General features: G+C 37.6%; 3 protein-coding genes across 3 annotated transcripts; 2 read left to right on the plus strand and 1 right to left on the minus strand.

The window, feature by feature from the left end:
- LOC109842143 (glutathione S-transferase T3-like) lies at positions 12,046–15,709 on the minus strand. Its single transcript, XM_020411050.1, has 4 exons — positions 15,365–15,709; positions 14,733–15,285; positions 12,432–12,490; positions 12,046–12,060 (listed from the first exon to the last, which is right to left on the minus strand). Exons 1-4 carry the CDS (start codon positions 15,650–15,652, stop codon positions 12,046–12,048), a joined length of 915 nt encoding a protein of 304 aa, XP_020266639.1. The 5' UTR covers positions 15,653–15,709.
- On the plus strand, positions 16,074–16,748 carry LOC109842145. Its single transcript, XM_020411051.1, has one exon. The coding sequence runs from the start codon at positions 16,074–16,076 to the stop codon at positions 16,746–16,748; it is 675 nt and encodes a 224-aa protein (XP_020266640.1).
- On the plus strand, positions 16,753–17,376 carry LOC109842146. The gene has a single exon (XM_020411052.1). The coding sequence runs from the start codon at positions 16,753–16,755 to the stop codon at positions 17,374–17,376; it is 624 nt and encodes a 207-aa protein (XP_020266641.1).

Raw genomic sequence — 17,856 nt, forward strand, 5'->3', positions numbered from 1 at the left:
CAGGAAAACAGGGAACATTTGTTTTTTTCCTGCTCTTTAGCAGCTCAAGTCTGGACACATTTCAAGAACTATTATCTCCCTTTCTCATGGCCATCATCTTTCGACGATCTTTTATTAACTGCAAATAAGCTTCTTGGAAGAGTTGGGTATATTTGGCGCAGTTTTCTTTCATATATCTGCTGGAACATTTGGATTAGTAGGAATAAATCCATTTTTGACAAAACTTCTTTTTCTTTCAAGAAGATTATTAATCAATCGGTTTATGGCTTATATGATTGGGCAGATAATGGAAGAGGTATTGCGGCAAAGGAACTCTCTGCCAGATTGGAAGAATTTCCTCTATCTCGAGCTAGTGTCTGAAGATGGAAGACTTTGGACATCCTTTTTACAGTTTTGGTTGTGTATATATATGTTGCTTTATCTTTTATATGTTGACTATAGAAATTTAAATTTCTACCAAGCAAATGTATGGCTGGCTTTGGTTCTCCTAAAAATCTGTGTCAACGGTGAATGACGGCAAGGCCCTCTCTTCATCTTCATGGATCTTTAGAAGAAGAAAGTTATACATCACTACTAGTAGAAATTTCTTTTTCTATCTTCAAACATTTTGGACACAGTTCGTGTCTAAGCTTTTGTAACTAAACTATCTTTTGGTTTTTGATATTTTAATGAACGGGGTTTTTACCCCTGTTTTTCGATCAAAAAAATATTTATCCATTATTACCTTGACTGTTGGATTTAATCTAATAAATCTATTTGTGGGCACATATGATTAATCAATGTGTATTGCTATCTTTCAGGATAACCCACTAAAGTGATCAATTAAGTTGGGCTAATTTGGTATTTAAATAAGTCATGGGGTTATATGTGCAGATACCAGGTTGTAATTGTAATTTATTGAGGGGCTAAATTATAAAATTATAACATCTATAAATAAGGGGTTATGGTCCCTAACCTAGGGTTACATTCTCTAATTCTCTACACCCCCATCTAGCTAGAGAAATTCGGATATAGAGAAACCCTAAGGTTAGAAGATCATCAAAAACCCAAATCAAGTTTTCATCCATGGATTCAGGTATAAGCTTCCGCTCTTATGATTTTGTTAATCTCTTTGAATTAATCATGGCTATATGGTTTTAGATCTCAAGTTTTGAATTAGATCTAACAAGTGGTATCAGAGCCACCTTGATTAATTCTTAGGGATTTAAGTTTTTTATTGGGTTTTTGATCTTAAATCTCTGGTTAAAGATTCAATTTTTGGGTTCGGATGAACAGTAATATTCGGTGAACAGTAACGAAAATTTTGTTCGGATGAACAGTAAAGTTTTTTCCCCGGATGCACAGTACCTGAAAAATCGCCGGTGAACAGTAACTTTTGGAATTTTTTTGGATTTTTCTTTGATTTTTCCAATTCTGGATCTGTTTTGAAAATAAAAATCAAAGGTTTTGGGTTTGGCGGCGGCGGTTTCAATTTGAAACCCTAATGGTTCATGGCGAAAATTAAGGAGGTGGTTACCTCAAACGAACCTCGCGTTCGTTCAATTTTAACCGAGCTTCGTGCTCAACGAACCTCGCGTTCGTTCTAAGGTGAACCTCGTGTTCAACTCAGGTGAGCGTCAAGCTCAATTTTTAACGAACCTCGCGTTCGTTCTAAGGTGAACCTCGCGTTCAACTCAGGTGAGCGTCAAGCTCAATTTTTAACGAACCTCGCGTTCATTCTAAGGTGAACCTCGCGTTCGTTCTAAGACGAACCTCGCGTTCGTACTTCAGACGAACCTCGCGTTCGTACTTCAGACGAACCTCGCGTTCGTACTTCAGACGAACCTCGCGTTCGTACTTCAGACGAACCTCGCGTTCGAACTTCAGACGAACCTCGCGTTCGTACTTCAGACGAACCTCGCGTTCGTACTTCAGACGAACCTCGCGTTCGTACTTCAGACGAACCTCGCGTTCGTACTTCAGACGAACCTCGCGTTCGTACTTCAGACGAACCTCGCGTTCGTACTTCAGACGAACCTCGCGTTCGTACTTCAGACGAACCTCGCGTTCGTACTTCAGACGAACCTCGCGTTCGTACTTCAGACGAACCTCGCGTTCGTACTTCAGACGAACCTCGCGTTCGTACTTCAGACGAACCTCGCGTTCGTACTTCAGACGAACCTCGCGTTCGTACTTCAGACGAACCTCGCGTTCGTACTTCAGACGAACCTCGCGTTCGTACTTCAGACGAACCTCGCGTTCGTACTTCAGACGAACCTCGCGTTCGTACTTCAGACGAACCTCGCGTTCGTACTTCAGACGAACCTCGCGTTCGTACTTCAGACGAACCTCGCGTTCGTACTTCAGTTGAACCTCGCGTTCATTTTTTTTAACGAACCTCGCGTTCGTTCCCAAGTTGAACCTCGCGTTCTTTTATCAAACGAACCTCGCGTTCGTTCATTTTCAGACGAACCTCGCGTTCGTGCTTAAGTGAGTCTCGTACTCAATACAGTCGAACCTCGCGTTCGAAGTTAAGGGAACTTCGTGTTCATTATGGTTAAGCCTCGGCTTTTCATGGGTCCACTTTGGTATACTTAATTTATTCAATTAAGTTATGGGCCCTAATTAAGCTGTGAGACCCCAATTAAGTTTTTGGAAATTCAGTTGATTTAAATTTTTAATTTAAATCTAATTCGGTTTTTAATCAATTATTTAATTCAAATATTATGACACTAAGGTATTAAGGTTGTCTCTCACTCCAATTGATTAATTGAAACAAGAAGTTGCCAAAGTAACCTCTCTTGTGTAGATTGTTCATGAGGAATGTGAGATGTTTGTGTGTATGCTTTCGTGTAAATATTTAATCGGCCCAAAGGAAGGTTAATATTTATTTAGACTGTATACACATCTGCGATGATAAGCGTGTGACAATTATAAGGTTTACATGTGAATAATGAATCGATCCAAAGATAGTTTCATTATTTGACATGAGTTATTGTCAATGTTTGATCATTGCAACAAGGTATCACTTACAAGTTAATATTACTGTCCAAAGACTTGATATTAATGTTGTGCCGGTATCTTGGATGGGGATTGTCATTATTTGAATTTTATTGATTATGGTTATTGATGTGAGCATTCTTTTGTTTTATTTCAGCTAATGCATCTGCTGCAACAATTTCTGCTAACATCAACTCAATTCCCATGCTAAATGGGACAAACTTCAAGGTTTGGAAAGAGAACATATTAATTGTTCTTGGCTGCATGGATCTTGACTATGCATTAAGAACTGAACAACCCCAACCTCTCAATGCGGATAGCACTCCTGATGCAAAGAAGGAGCATGAGAAGTGGGAGCGTTCAAATCGCATGAGTCTTATGATCATTAAGCGCGGCGTTCCGGAAGCCTTCAGGGGCATAGAATCCGAAGGGATTACTAAGGCTAAAGATTTCCTTGCCGAAATTGAGAAGCGTTTTGCGAAAAACGATAAGGTAGAAACAAGCACGCTTTTAGCTCGCTTGATTTCAATGAAGTATAAGGGCAAAGGAAATATCAGGGAGTACATTATGGAAATGTCTCATATTGCTTCAAAGCTTAAGGCACTTAAACTCGATCTTTGTGACGAGTTATTAGTGCATCTGGTTTTGTTGTCTCTTCCTGCACAGTTTAACCAATTTAAGGTCAGTTATAACTGTCAAAAGGAGAAATGGACTCTAAATGAGCTCATTTCATACTGTGTGCAAGAAGAAGACAGGTTGAAGCAAGATAAGACAGAAAGTGCTCATTTGGCCTATGCCTCTAAGGATAAGGGCAAGAAAAGGAAGAATGATAAGGAAGCTGCTAAGGGTCCAGTTGAGAAGAAACAACATAAGGATAATCAGGGTTGTTTCTTCTGTAAGAAGCCTGGACATGTAAAGAAGGACTGTACAAAATATCACGCCTGGCGTGATAATAAGGGTACGTTCCTTGCTTTGGTCTGTTCTGAGGTTAATTTAGCTTCAGTACCTAGAAACACTTGGTGGTTAGACTCTGGTGCTACTACTCACATAAGTGTTTCTATGCAGGGTTGCCTGAGCTACCGAAAGCCAAGTGATGTTGAAAGACACATCTTTGTGGGCGACGGACAATCGGTAGATGTGGAAGCAATTGGGCACTTTAGGTTGTTGTTAGGAACTGGTTATTATTTGGATTTAAAAGATACTTTTGTAGTACCGTCTTTTAGACGGAATTTGGTTTCTGTTTCTGTATTGGACAAATCAGGTTATTCTTGTTCATTTGGAAACAGTCAATTCAGTTTATCTTTTAATTCAAATGTTGTGGGAACCGGTTACTTGAGTATTTATGACAACCTATATTTGCTTGATACAATTGCTTCTTACAATGAATCCTTGCATGTGGAATCACGTGGTACTAAGCGTAAATTAAATAAGGAAAATTCGGCGACATTATGGCATAAGCGCTTAGGTCATATCTCAAAAGGTAGAATTGAGCGTCTTGTGTCTGATGGCATTTTGGATTCCCTTGATTTTTCGGACTTCGACGTATGTGTTGAATGTATCAAGGGAAAACAGACCAAAGTGAAAAGATTAGGTGCCAACAGATCTTCGGATGTCTTAGAATTGATACATACGGATATTTGTGGGCCATTCCCTACGGAATCCTGGAATGGTCAACAATATTTTATATCATTCATAGACGATTACTCACGTTATGGGCACCTATATCTTATTCATGAAAAATCTGAGTCTCTGGACATGTTCAAAGCCTATAAAGCTGAAGTTGAGAATCAACTCAACAGAAGAATTAAAACCGTCAGATCTGATCGTGGTGGTGAGTACTACGGTAGATATGATGGTTCAGGTGAACAACGTCCAGGACCATTTGCTAGATACCTAGAGGAATACGGTATCGTCCCACAGTACACCATGCCGGGTTCACCTAGCATGAATGGTGTAGCTGAAAGACGAAACAGGACTCTTAAGGATATGGTAAGAAGTATGATTGCTCATTCTTCTTTACCAGAGTCACTCTGGGGAGAAGCACTTAAGACAGCAGCTTACATTCTGAATAGAGTACCAAGTAAAGCAGTTGCTAAAACACCTTATGAGCTTTGGACTGGTCGAAAGCCCAGTTTAAAGCATTTACATATTTGGGGATGTCCAGCTGAGGCAAGGCCTTATAGGCCAAATGAAAAGAAATTGGACTCCAAAACAGTTAGCAGCTACTTTATTGGATACTCTGAACGCTCTAGGGGCTTTAAGTTTTATGATCCCACTATAAGGAACATTTTTGAGACGGGAACAGCAACATTCTTTGAGGATGTTGAGTTTGGGGGGAGAAATAAGGTTAGAGACATTAGTTTTGAGGAGGAATTGGCTTCAGATCCAATCCATACAGTTACTTTTGACAATATTCAGGTTCCTATACCTGTTGTTGCTCAAGAAGTAAATCCGGAACCTCAAGATGATAATGTTGAACAACTCCCTGTTCCAGAAGAACAAACTCAACAACCTCAAGAACCAGTGCCATTAAGGAGATCCACGAGAGAAAGGAGAAATGCTATTCCGGATGATTATATTGTATTTCTCCAAGAACATGAGGAAAGTAGTGGAATGTTAGAAGATGATCCAATCAACTTCTCTCAGGCCATGAAAAGTTCTAACTCTCAACAGTGGATTGATGCCATGAATGAAGAGTACAAGTCTATGCAAGACAATAAGGTTTGGGAACTTGTCCCATTACCAGAAGGTGCAAAACCAATTGGTTGTAAATGGATTTTTAAAACCAAGCGGGATGCAAACGGTAATGTGGAGAGGTATAAGGCACGTCTTGTGGCTAAAGGCTATACTCAAAAGGAAGGCATTGATTATACAGAGACTTTCTCTCCGGTTTCATCGAAAGACTCTTTCAGAATAATCATGGCACTTGTTGCTCATTATGATCTTGAGTTACATCAGATGGATGTTAAGACTGCATTTCTCAATGGAGACATTGATGAGATGATCTATATGGTGCAACCAGAAAACTTTGTGTCGGGAGACCCAAAGAATATGGTCTGCAAATTAAGGAAATCCATCTATGGACTCAAGCAAGCTCCTCGTCAATGGTATCATAAGTTTCAACAAATAGTTATCTCGTTCGGTTTTGAGATGAACATTGTTGATGACTGTGTATATCACAAGTTCAGTGGGAGTAAGTATATTTTTCTGGTTCTGTATGTGGATGACATCTTGCTTGCCACTAATGATATAGGCATGTTGCACGAAACCAAGAGATTTCTATCAAAGAATTTTGAGATGAAAGATCTTGGGGACGCCTCTTTTATATTAGGGATCCAGATACATCAGAATATGGTCTGCAAATTAAAGAAATCCATCTATGGACTCAAGCAAGCTCCTCGTCAATGGTATCATAAGTTTCAACAAATAGTTATCTCGTTCGGTTTTGAGATGAACATTGTTGATGACTGTGTATATCACAAGTTCAGTGGGAGTAAGTATATTTTTCTGGTTCTGTATGTGGATGACATCTTGCTTGCCACTAATGATATAGGCATGTTGCACGAAACCAAGAGATTTCTATCAAAGAATTTTGAGATGAAAGATCTTGGGGACGCCTCTTTTATATTAGGGATCCAGATACATCGAGATCGCTCTCGGGGTATTCTTGGATTATCACAAAAGAGCTATATCGATAAGGTACTTAAAAGGTTTGGCATGCAAGATTGCAGACCAGGTGACACCCCTGTTGCTAAAGGAGACAAGTTTAGTCTCAATCAGTGCCCTAAAGGTAACCTTGAAATTCAGGAAATGCAGAAGATTCCTTATGCTTCGGCTGTAGGAAGTCTAATGTATGCTCAGGTATGTACGCGTCCGGATATTGCGTACATTGTTGGGATGTTAGGCAGATACTTAAGCAACCCTGGTATGGATCATTGGATAGCAGTCAAAAGGGTTATGAGGTATCTTCAGAAAACAAAAGATTACATGCTCACATACAGAAAATCAGAGAAATTAGAGGTCATTGGGTATTCGGACTCTGATTTTGCTGGATGCCAAGATAGCAGGAAGTCTACATCAGGCTACATTTATATGTTAGCAGGAGGAGCTAAATCATGAAAAAGTGTTAAACAAACACTAGTAGCTTCCTCCACTATGGCAGCAGAATTTGTAGCTTGCTATGAGGCATCCAATCAGGGAATATGGCTGCGAAATTTTGTCACGGGACTGCGCATTTTGGAAAATGTTGAAAGACCACTAAGGTTATATTGTGACAATAAATCTGCAGTAATGTATTCCAATAACAACAGGAGCTCAACTAAGTCAAAACATATTGACATTAAGTTCCTGGTTGTGAAAGAAAGGGTACAGAGTGGACAGATATCCATAGAGCACATTGGGACAAACTCCATGATAGCTGATCCTCTTACTAAGGGATTGCCACCTAAGGTCTTTCATGAGCATACTGCTCATATGGGTGTGGTATTATTTGAGGATATTATGTTTTAGTGGGAGTTTGTATTTGTGGTGCTTTATGTTTGGTTGTATTGTCTGATCAGAATAAAGTATTCAGTTAAGACACTCTGTTACATTATGTTTGGTTTTGACCTCACTAAGGAGGACCAGTTGAAAATAGACATGTACTGATCACATTGCATGTAATTTTCATGCTGCACATCCATGATTGATCTATGTCGTTTGATTGTATTGGTATATGTGACCATTGATGGGTCGAGTCACGATAAATGTGACGAAGGCCGCTTTGATCCTATATTGATATAGTCAATGGACGAGATTGTTCGGAAATACCATTTCAGTGATAGCAATTTTTGAGCTCATAAGGTTATACACAGTTTAAGGAATCATATGGTGCCCAAGTGGGAGATTGTTGGATTTAATCTAATAAATCTATTTGTGGGCACATATGATTAATCAATGTGTATTGCTATCTTTCAGGATAACCCACTAAAGTGATCAATTAAGTTGGGTTAATTTGGTATTTAAATAAGTCATGGGGTTATATGTGCAGATATCAGGTTGTAATTGTGATTTATTGAGGGGCTAAATTACAAAAGTACAACATCTATAAATAAGGGGTTATGGTCCCTAACCTAGGGTTACATTCTCTAATTCTCTACACCCCCATCTAGCTAGAGAAATTCGGATTTAGAGAAACCCTAAGGTTAGAAGATCATCAAAAACCCAAATCAAGTTTTCATCCATGGATTCAGGTATAAGCTTCCCCTCTTATGATTTTGTTAATCTCTTTGAATTAATCATGGCTATATGGTTTTAGATCTCAAGTTTTGAATTAGATCTACCATTGACTATTATGATTTATTTTCAAGTCTAATTAAAGATGAATGTCAATTGTTCATTAGTTATTGACGATTGTGATTGAACTAGCCAACTAAATTTTGAGCAGTGGAAGTTCAAATTTTACATCTTGATCTTCAACCATATTTATCTGTTATTTTCTTTTACTATTGTGATTTATATCAAATCTAACAAAAGACAAATAACAATAACAATTGTTCATATGTTATTGACGATTGTGATTGAACTAGCCAACTAAATTTTGGCAGTGGAAATTCAAAACATTTCATTTATGTTTTTGGGACAATAATGAATACTACTGCATCCTGAATTTTCACTTCTATTCTAACTCAAAAGAAGTCGTTTTTCTTCATGAAAATACTATGCTTCTAATTTTTCAGTTATCTATATAGAAGATCATGAGCTGAACCCTACCTCTAATTACTCTAATAAACATACTGATTAGTTGATTCCTTCAGTTACCAACACTATGGGATCGTTTGATAGTTTGCAGCTCCTTGTAAGTACATTTTCTTGTAATTAGATCATTTTTATTCATTCGCTAGTGTGTATTTTGTTGCAACATCTCACTTGCAGCCTCAACGGCAGTTGCCAAATGCCCTTAGTTGTAACTTTTGACTTGCAGCCAAAAAAGATTGTCGAGTAGTGACCAAAATAACCTACACATACAATTAAGTTGCAATTGTAGTTGCAATAAAATATTTCTTCTAAAAAAATTACTTTTTGAGAACTTCATGTTTAAAAAAAATTCAAATTTATTCTTTTGAGAAAATTATTAGTTTTTGGAAATATTTGTTTAAAAAAAGATTATTGTCAAACTGTATTATTTATTTAAAAATACTTTTTATTTTGAAAAATATTATTTTTTAAGAATGTCAATATTTAAAAAAATGTTATTCTAAATTTCATTAAATATTTACTCTTTCCAGAAAGGTTATTTGTTCTGAAAAATATTATTTTTTCCAATAAATATTTTTTCAAAAATATTTTTTGCAAAATATTTAAAATTTTAGCTATTAAAATTTCCAATTTATTAAAGAAGAAAAAAGGATGCATATGATACGTTATAAGAGAGCTAAACAACTACAACCACCTTGTGGGCAGGGTTCTCCGTTCAATCTACCCTTCCAATCTTCAAAATTCCAAATGCTCCAACCAACGCTCCAAATTCTGGAAGGATGTTCATTCATGCTTCCTCTACTTCTCTCCATTTGTCAAATGGTCTCTAGGCAACAGCAATAGGATTCAATTTTGGGAGGACAAATGGTTAGGTGACAACTCCTTAGCCAGTCTTTTCCCGTTGGCCTACCTCCTTGCATTCTCCAAACACTCCTCAGTAGCTTCCTAAGGTAGAGTTATCGGGGTGGGTGGGTCTTGGAGACCCATCATTAGGAGGCCTTCTCAAGAGATTGTGAGAAGGCAAGTCCTAGCCCTCAACCAGCTCCTGACTGACAGCAACCTATCTCCCTCCTCTACTGATGACAAGCCTTCTTCCTGGTCTCTCTCTGTATCCAAGAGTTTTTCAGTTAAATCCCTATACTCCTTGGTCGATGGGGGAACCCGTTACCCTTTCTCTTCCATAGTTTGGAATAACTTACTGTCAAGCAAAGTTCAGTTCTTCTTCTGGTTACTGAGTATGAATAGATTGAAGACCAGGGACAGATTAGCTTCCCAAGGATGGTTGCATGACACTTCCTGTGTATTTTGCAATGCGGGAGAATCCCATAACCATATGTACGTTACTCTCTTGTAACCTCGCTAGTCAAGTTTGGTCCCACCTCTTGCCAAGGATTGGCATCAGTGCTATTCCTCCTGATATCCCTATGAGCTTAACTTTATGTTCAGACAGCTCCGTCCATGCTTCAGTACGTCTACTCTGGGGAATTTGTTTCCCAATTGTCTGTTGGATCTTATGGAAAGCTCGCAATGATAGCATCTTCTCAAACTCCATCACCACTTCTCATCAAATCATCTCTAAGGCAGCTTACTTTATTCTTTTCTAGGCAGGTGCTTCTTCTTCCAAGAAGGCTATCAAGTTTAAGAACATCATTCATTTCTGATCAGGGCTTGCGAATATCATTGAATCAAGCGAGGATAGCAGCGAAAATCCTTAAGTCGCGGTTCTAGCTCTTTTGATACTTTGGTTTTTTACATCATGTTAGTAGTTGTATATATATCCTCTAGACAGCTACTAGTGATTGGTATTTTACTCCATCTCAGAGTTGTCGCTCCAATCACCAATAGATATCTACTTTTGTAATTCTCTCTTTTGCACTTATATATTTATCTATGATAGGGCTCGTTGCCCTATTTTACATAAAAAAAAAAAGCTACAACAACAAGTTATAAAGTTTAAAATTTACATAAATAATTATAATCACAATTACATGTAAAAATAGTTATAACGTCTTATTTGCAGGTACGTAACAGTTGCATTGCAACTACAACTACAAGATATGGAGTTCGTCTAGAGTCACTCTTCAAAGTTCAATCATTAGAAGGATTATCATTATTTAAACATTAAATATTAATCTATGAGAGATCATAAAGTTGAATTAATAAATGAAGGAGAAGGAAAGAAAGCGACAGTCCGAAGAGAAGGGCGAATACCGGCATATTTTGTAATTAGTTCGTCATTTGTTGACTGTTTTGAAGTTAGTTGGTTTGGCTAGAGGCCGGTTCAAATTGAGGAAATACTGTGTCATCTTTAATATTTGTGGATGTGATACTATTTATACCTTTATGCGTTCAAATTCAAGCCCTATTATAAGACCATATTTACCTGAAGCAATGCCTTCCAAGTTACGCCCGAATCCTTCACTAGATCACAAATTTAGGAAGACTTTAAATTTGAAACCAGCGCACAACTTAAATGAGAAAATGTGTATGTGATTAGGAACTCTAACAATCTATCTACCCAATTCTAAAAATCCATTTATTTGATTTTTAGATGTTAAAGAGAAAATTAGTCATTAGACGTCGCTCTTATAACTCTAAGGATTCAATTACATTACAATAATATCATATATGATGTAATAACATGCGTGACTCCGAAGTTTGCGTATCTATTTAGGTAACCTTAAGATTATTGTTTGTAGTTACACATGCTATATTGAAATCTGATGGCAGGTTAACACCAATGTAATTTTCTGGCATGAAGTTCTTGTTAGATTTTGGTTATGATTAGAGCTAGACTTAGAGCTAGGATTAGGATTATGGTTAGGGCTAACAAAGATTGTTGACTATTAGGTTCAGGTATTGGGTTATAACAATGAAATTTTAGTCAGTAATTTTTTTCTACAATTCTAACTCCGAGTCCATTCCTAACCTAACCCCAACCACGAATTTAAACCTAACCCTAATGCTAAATAGCATACGACTAGAAATTGCTATGCCGCAAAAAATAAATAGCGTTAACCTATCATCAGATTCCAGTATCATATTGATGACTTGATCCATGTAATTAGACTCGATAATTTCAGAGCTATCAATGTAGATGCACAAACTTTAGTATCACTCCTCTAGCTACTGCGTGCCTCAAGAATCAAGATACTGGAACGTAACTAATCGTAAGCCTCACAATCTAATTGAATTGAACCCATAGGTTACGAGGGGCAAACTTGTGGGACTAAAAAGAGTACGAGGTTACCGTATCAGTGTATTCACTTGTAGTGAACTTCGGATTAAAACCGCCCAACAGTATCCTCTGTCCGTATGCACTGCATATTTCTAAGCGGCAAGAATCTAAACGAAGAGAAAGTTGTTAAAGATTTTTGTCATAAAGAGTCATTATCAACTTGGACAAATGGCATTTGGATCTGTTGTAGTCTATAAGGAAACATCAATTACACTTCAAACATCAAGAGCCAACATGCCCCACTTGCACAATCCAAAACTAACTTTATTTTCCCCTTCTTTCTACGAAAAATGCCTGAAAGACCCGAAATATGAAGACCCAAAATATATGACCAAGAAAGAGGACAGATGAGGTGTCTCCTCCCTATTGCATAATGATTTGGTCATGCCGGCTCATTATGCAATAGGAGGGGGACAACTCACTTGTCCCCTCCAATGGTCCTATATTTTGGGTCAATGTAGCAGTGTTCTTTTTCTACCTTGCATTGCTCCTTGCTATCATAATTGCCAACATCATCACTATCAATGTTAATCTTTTCTAAACAAACATAAAAAAATTATGAAATGATCATATATCATTAAGCCAGCACTTAAACCAGCTTTAATAATTTTGCTGCATTAGAATGACTTTGGTCTGTCCATAAGATCAACAATAAATAGACATTAATGCTGTCACGAGATAATGAGTCCCGTGACCACCCCTCATAAGCCATAATTGACAAAAAAAACCAGTGTACTTATTAGTATTAATTAATTAGTTTTAAGTATAATTTAAAAAATTGCCGAGCGCTAGCCCATAACACCTTTTCTAAGACCATCTCCAACGCAGCGGCATTTTGAGGCGAAAAGTGAAAATGCCGCTGCGTGGGAGCTCCAATCGAGCGGCATTTGTTGCCGCATTTTGACGGGGATGAACAGCGCGACGCTATATTTGGCGTCGCACTGTTCATCCCCCATTACTGTTTTTTTTATTTTTATTTTCAATTTTTTTTAAACCTCATACTTTTATATATTTACAATTTGTCCCCAATTGTTTCATTAAATATATTGTCTATAATGTAAGAGAGAGTATTAAAGGACGTGTATTAAATTTGTATCATTGTTCCAATGTAATCAATCACCATTAATGCAATGAATTGTTCCAATTTTACCCTTTTCACATTAATGCAGTATATTAAATTTGTCTATATTTACAATTCTGCCATCGAAATCTAGGCCATTGGATTAGATAGATGTAGGGTGAAAATTTGATTCTTCCGAAGGAAGGAGTTTCGTTTGTATTTATAAGAAAGCTTATTACAAACTAACAAATCAAATATTTACAACAGAAGCAGAGGGAAGGCCCTCTTTGTTTTGTGTGGGGACTTTAGGTGCGATAGGATGATTACATATCTGAAATACATAACATATAAAAACTGACACACATAATATAAAACTTCATTAAAATAAAACATAAAATACAAACTAAACATGGTGACGTTACTTAAGATGGACAAGCAACTCTCAATAATCTGGTAGATCGGGGCCAGAGTGTCCAATATCATTGTTTGTGGAAAATTTGCAGTAAAAGAAACGAAAGAAAATTGATTTGTATTCTCTCAAAATCGATTACAATTGGATTTCCTAATTACAAAAGAGAAGAGAATGATCTGGATTCTCTCCTTTGTTTAATTCTGGGTTCTTCACGGTGGCGATGGAGTGCCTCCCTCGAATGCTCGCGTCGAGTTTGCTCTCCGTTGACGATCCGAATATCTTGATTCACTGGAACGTGGTCTTCTCCTCACGATTTGACGTTGTGGAGAACTCTGAACGAGTTTAAAAATCTTTAACCGAAAGTCGGTTATAAGCCAAGGATGAAGAAGATCTTGTTGCCGATCTCCAAAGCTCCAACCGGAGGATGAATGATCCTCTTTTCGCTGCCAAGAAGTTCCAACAGACCGCCCGAACCGACCCCTTGAACTGAATTGATTTTCAGTTATTTATAGGGGATTAAGGGGTGTAACCACCTCCTTAATTCGCTCCTAAGTAGGGCTAATGGGATGTAACCGCCCCTTAAATCACTCCTGAGTGGAGTTATGATCCCCTCAGATCGTGGGAAACGGTTTTGAAACTGTTCAGCTCGTGTTTGAACGAGTCAACCGCAAAATCCGCGTTCCGGTGTAAATTCTGCGTTCAAACGCAGTGTCTGGAAGCTTGAACGCAGTGTCTGGAAGCTGCGTTTGCATCTTGTTGGAAGCTGCGTTTAGCGGCGATTAGAGCTGCGTTTGGCAGCGATTTGAACTGTGTTTGGCAGCGGATTGGAGCTGCGTTCAACGTCGGTTGGAGCTGCGTCAGGCAGCGGTTGAAGCTGCGTTCAGCTGCTGATTTGAGCTGCGTTCAGCGGTTGATTTGAGCTGCGTTCGTAGCTATGAACATGGTGCGTCTTGATGCTGGTTCGCGGGGAGGACTTCCACAGTTTGATTTGAAGAGACCGTCGATTTGTAGTCTCTTTCTGTCGAAGCGTTGCAAAGATCGTCATTTTGTAATCTTTGCTTTAGCTCTCTGATATATGAGAGTCGTCAGATTGTAACTCCCGATGTTGATTATGAAGGCTGTTTGATTAGAGCTTCCATCAGTTGTCGTGAAGGTCGTCAGATTGTAACCTTTAGCGATCTACGTGAAAGTCTTCAAATTGTAGCCTTCTGGAAGTCGTCAGATTGTAACTTCCATCATCGGTGTTTTGATAGGGATCAACTATCTATTGTGATTTTTAGACAGCCTACAATCATTAAAATAATTGCCAAAATTAGAAGCAGACCCTTGTTCTTGTTGATTTCTTTTTTGTATTATTTTAATCTGTTGAGCTCGAACGTACTCACGCACGTTTGGATCAGCAATGGAATTCAAATCTTTCATTATAATTTTCCATTCATCTCTATCTTTTTTCATGGCTATCTTTTCTCGTTCGATATCAAACGCTACTTGCCTGTCCAAGCTCGCCTTGTCTAACCTGTCTATAAGTCGGTTGCTGGAGGTCTCGATGGAGTCCACTACACTTGACTCATGATCATCATTTTTCCTTTTCAATTTAGCTTTTTTTACCCCAATAGGTCGTTCAGATGGAGTAAATGATGACAATCCAGGAGATGTTGATATAGGAGATTCCGGAGTGGGATTATCTGATTGTGACGAGTCGAAGTTCACACTTTGGGATTGTCTTCGACCAACTTGTCTTGCTGTGGGGACATCATCTTTGAATTTTTCAAAATTTTTAACCATATTCCAGACATGATCAAATTTGAAACCTTTTTTGTACTTTGGTTCTTGCATAAATAACATCTTTGCTCGAACTAACTGTAAATTATAGTGAACATCAAGTTATGTATTTCAACAATAATAATAAAATTCAGACGATAATTAATAGAATACTTACAATATCTTCATCTGAAGCACCACTTGGATTCAGATTCTCTACTTGTCTCAAGCACGCATTCAATTTCCTTACTTCATTACTTATAATTTCCATTCGAGAACGAATTGATCGGCTCGTACGCACATCAGAATTTTGGTCTCGAAGTTCATTGTATCTGTCCTCCACACGAGACCAAAATGCATCTCGAGACTGGTTTCTACCGATAATAGGGTCTTGAGAAATATCCAAGAATACTTGACAAAGGAGCACATCTTCAGTAACCGTGTATCCAGTTGATCGAACAGACATTTTTTTGTAAAAAGCGATTTGTTTGGAGATCAGAAATACTTTGAAGAAATACTTCGAATTGGGTGGCTTGAAGTAGAAACCGTGAATGTTATTTATAGCCAATCCAAATTTGTTTTTTTTGTTTGAATTTGAATTTGAATTTGAATTTGAATTTGAATTTAATTTTTAAAATCAGGTCAGCTTTACACATTGTCCAACGTATACAGCTAAAAGCAAATTTGAATTTTGTGACAAATTGATAACAGCTGGAAAGCATTTCCTAAAATCAGCTCAACTTTACACATTGTTCAATGTATACAGCTAAGCAAAGTTTTATAAATAGCATACTAGATTAGGTACATCCACACAATTACTCGTTGTTGTGTTAAAATTATTATTCTCCATTTCTGCATACTTCAGTCATTCTTTTCTTACTTCAAAAATGAATTTCGATGTTGGAGGTCCATCATACTTATCATCATCTTCATCTTCGGATGATGATAATTTTCTGTCCAATATCATTGCAGAGATTGATGAAACCGAAGAAGTAATTTGTGAGTACATCAACAACAACATGATCCTCGTTAACAATTTACGTCAACACAACTACCAACCGATCCATGGTGGCTCGATTCCCGGTCATGCAGTGATCAACCGCGATCGAGAAAATGCGCATCAGAATTTGGTCATAGATTACTTTGCCGATAATCCACGTTTTGGAGAAGATATGTTTCGTCGTCGATATCGGATGTCAAGAAGTTTGTTCCTTCGTATTGTTGATGCAGTGAAAGATCATGACTATTACTTCCAACAACGAAGTGATGGACTTGGTAGAATGGGATTATCACCGTTACAGAAAGTAACAGCTGTTTTTCGCATGTTGGCATACGGCCTACCAGCTGATGCTACGGACGAATACGTTAAAATAGGTGAGTCAACAGCAATTGAAAGTATGACAAAATTTTGTCGTGCTATGGTGGAAATATTCGCAGAGCGGTATCTACGAACACCTAACGCTAACGATATTGCTAGGCTACTCTATATTGGAAAAAACGTGGTTTTCCATGAATGGTTAGGAGTCTTGATTGTATGCATTGGAAATGGAAAGAAGTCTTGATTGTATGCATTGGAAATGGAAAAATTGTCCAACAGCATGGTCTGGGCAATACACAGGACGTAGTGGGTCACCAACTATTATCCTCGAAGCTGTGGCAGATTATGATCTTTGGATATGGCACGCATATTTTGGTATGCCAGGCACCAATAATGATATCAATGTGCTGGAGTCATCTAATCTTTTATCTAACCTAGCTCAAGGTATTGCTCCTCCCGCTCACTATGTTATTCAAGGAAAAGAGTATAATATGGGTTATTATTTAGTTGATGGTATATATCCGAAATGGGCTACTATTGTACAAACAATCCAACAGCCACAAGGTAGGAAGAAAAAATATTTTGCCATGAAACAGGAAGCATGTAGAAAAGATGTAGAACGTGCGTTCGGAGTTCTCCAATCACGATTTGCAATCGTGGCAGGATCAGCACGTTTTTGGAAAAAACATGTATTACATGACATAATGACTGCATGCATTATTATGCACAATATGATAATCGAGGATGAACGTGATCTTTATGCACCAATTCAAGAAGTAAGGGAAGCACCAACACCAGAAGTTGATATGGTAGCAGATGAAACTATAAGATTTACTCAATTTATTGCACGTTACGAAAAAAATCAAGGATAAAGATGCCCATATTGCGCTTCGTAATGCATTGATAGATCATCTATGTGAGGAATACACTAATTCAGATAGTTAAGAGCATACTAAATTTGTAATTTTTACGTTGTTGTTAATGTTTAATTATGTTCTTACATTTTATTTTCTGTTGTGTTCTTGAATGTAATATTTTGGCAATATTAATAATAGGTATATAATATTTTATTGTTTTATTAGTTTAATTTTTTAAATAATAAATCATTTTGTTTGGAAAATATGTGAAAAAATAAAATTTGATATGTGAGGTTAATTGTTGAAATAGTTAAAAATATAGGGGATAAAAAATAATCATATAAAAGTAGATAAAAAGAAAGATACTGAGAATATTCCTTTTTGGTGCAAAAAATGGTGCAATGGGTTGGAGATGAATTACTGTTAGATGTGACTTTTGCACCATTTTGGTGCAAAATTTGCACCATTTTGAGGCAAAGGATTGGAGATGCCCTA

Source organism: Asparagus officinalis, chromosome 5 (genome assembly GCF_001876935.1).
Source record: "Asparagus officinalis chromosome 5, Aspof.V1, whole genome shotgun sequence".
NCBI classification, from domain to species: domain Eukaryota; kingdom Viridiplantae; phylum Streptophyta; class Magnoliopsida; order Asparagales; family Asparagaceae; genus Asparagus; species Asparagus officinalis.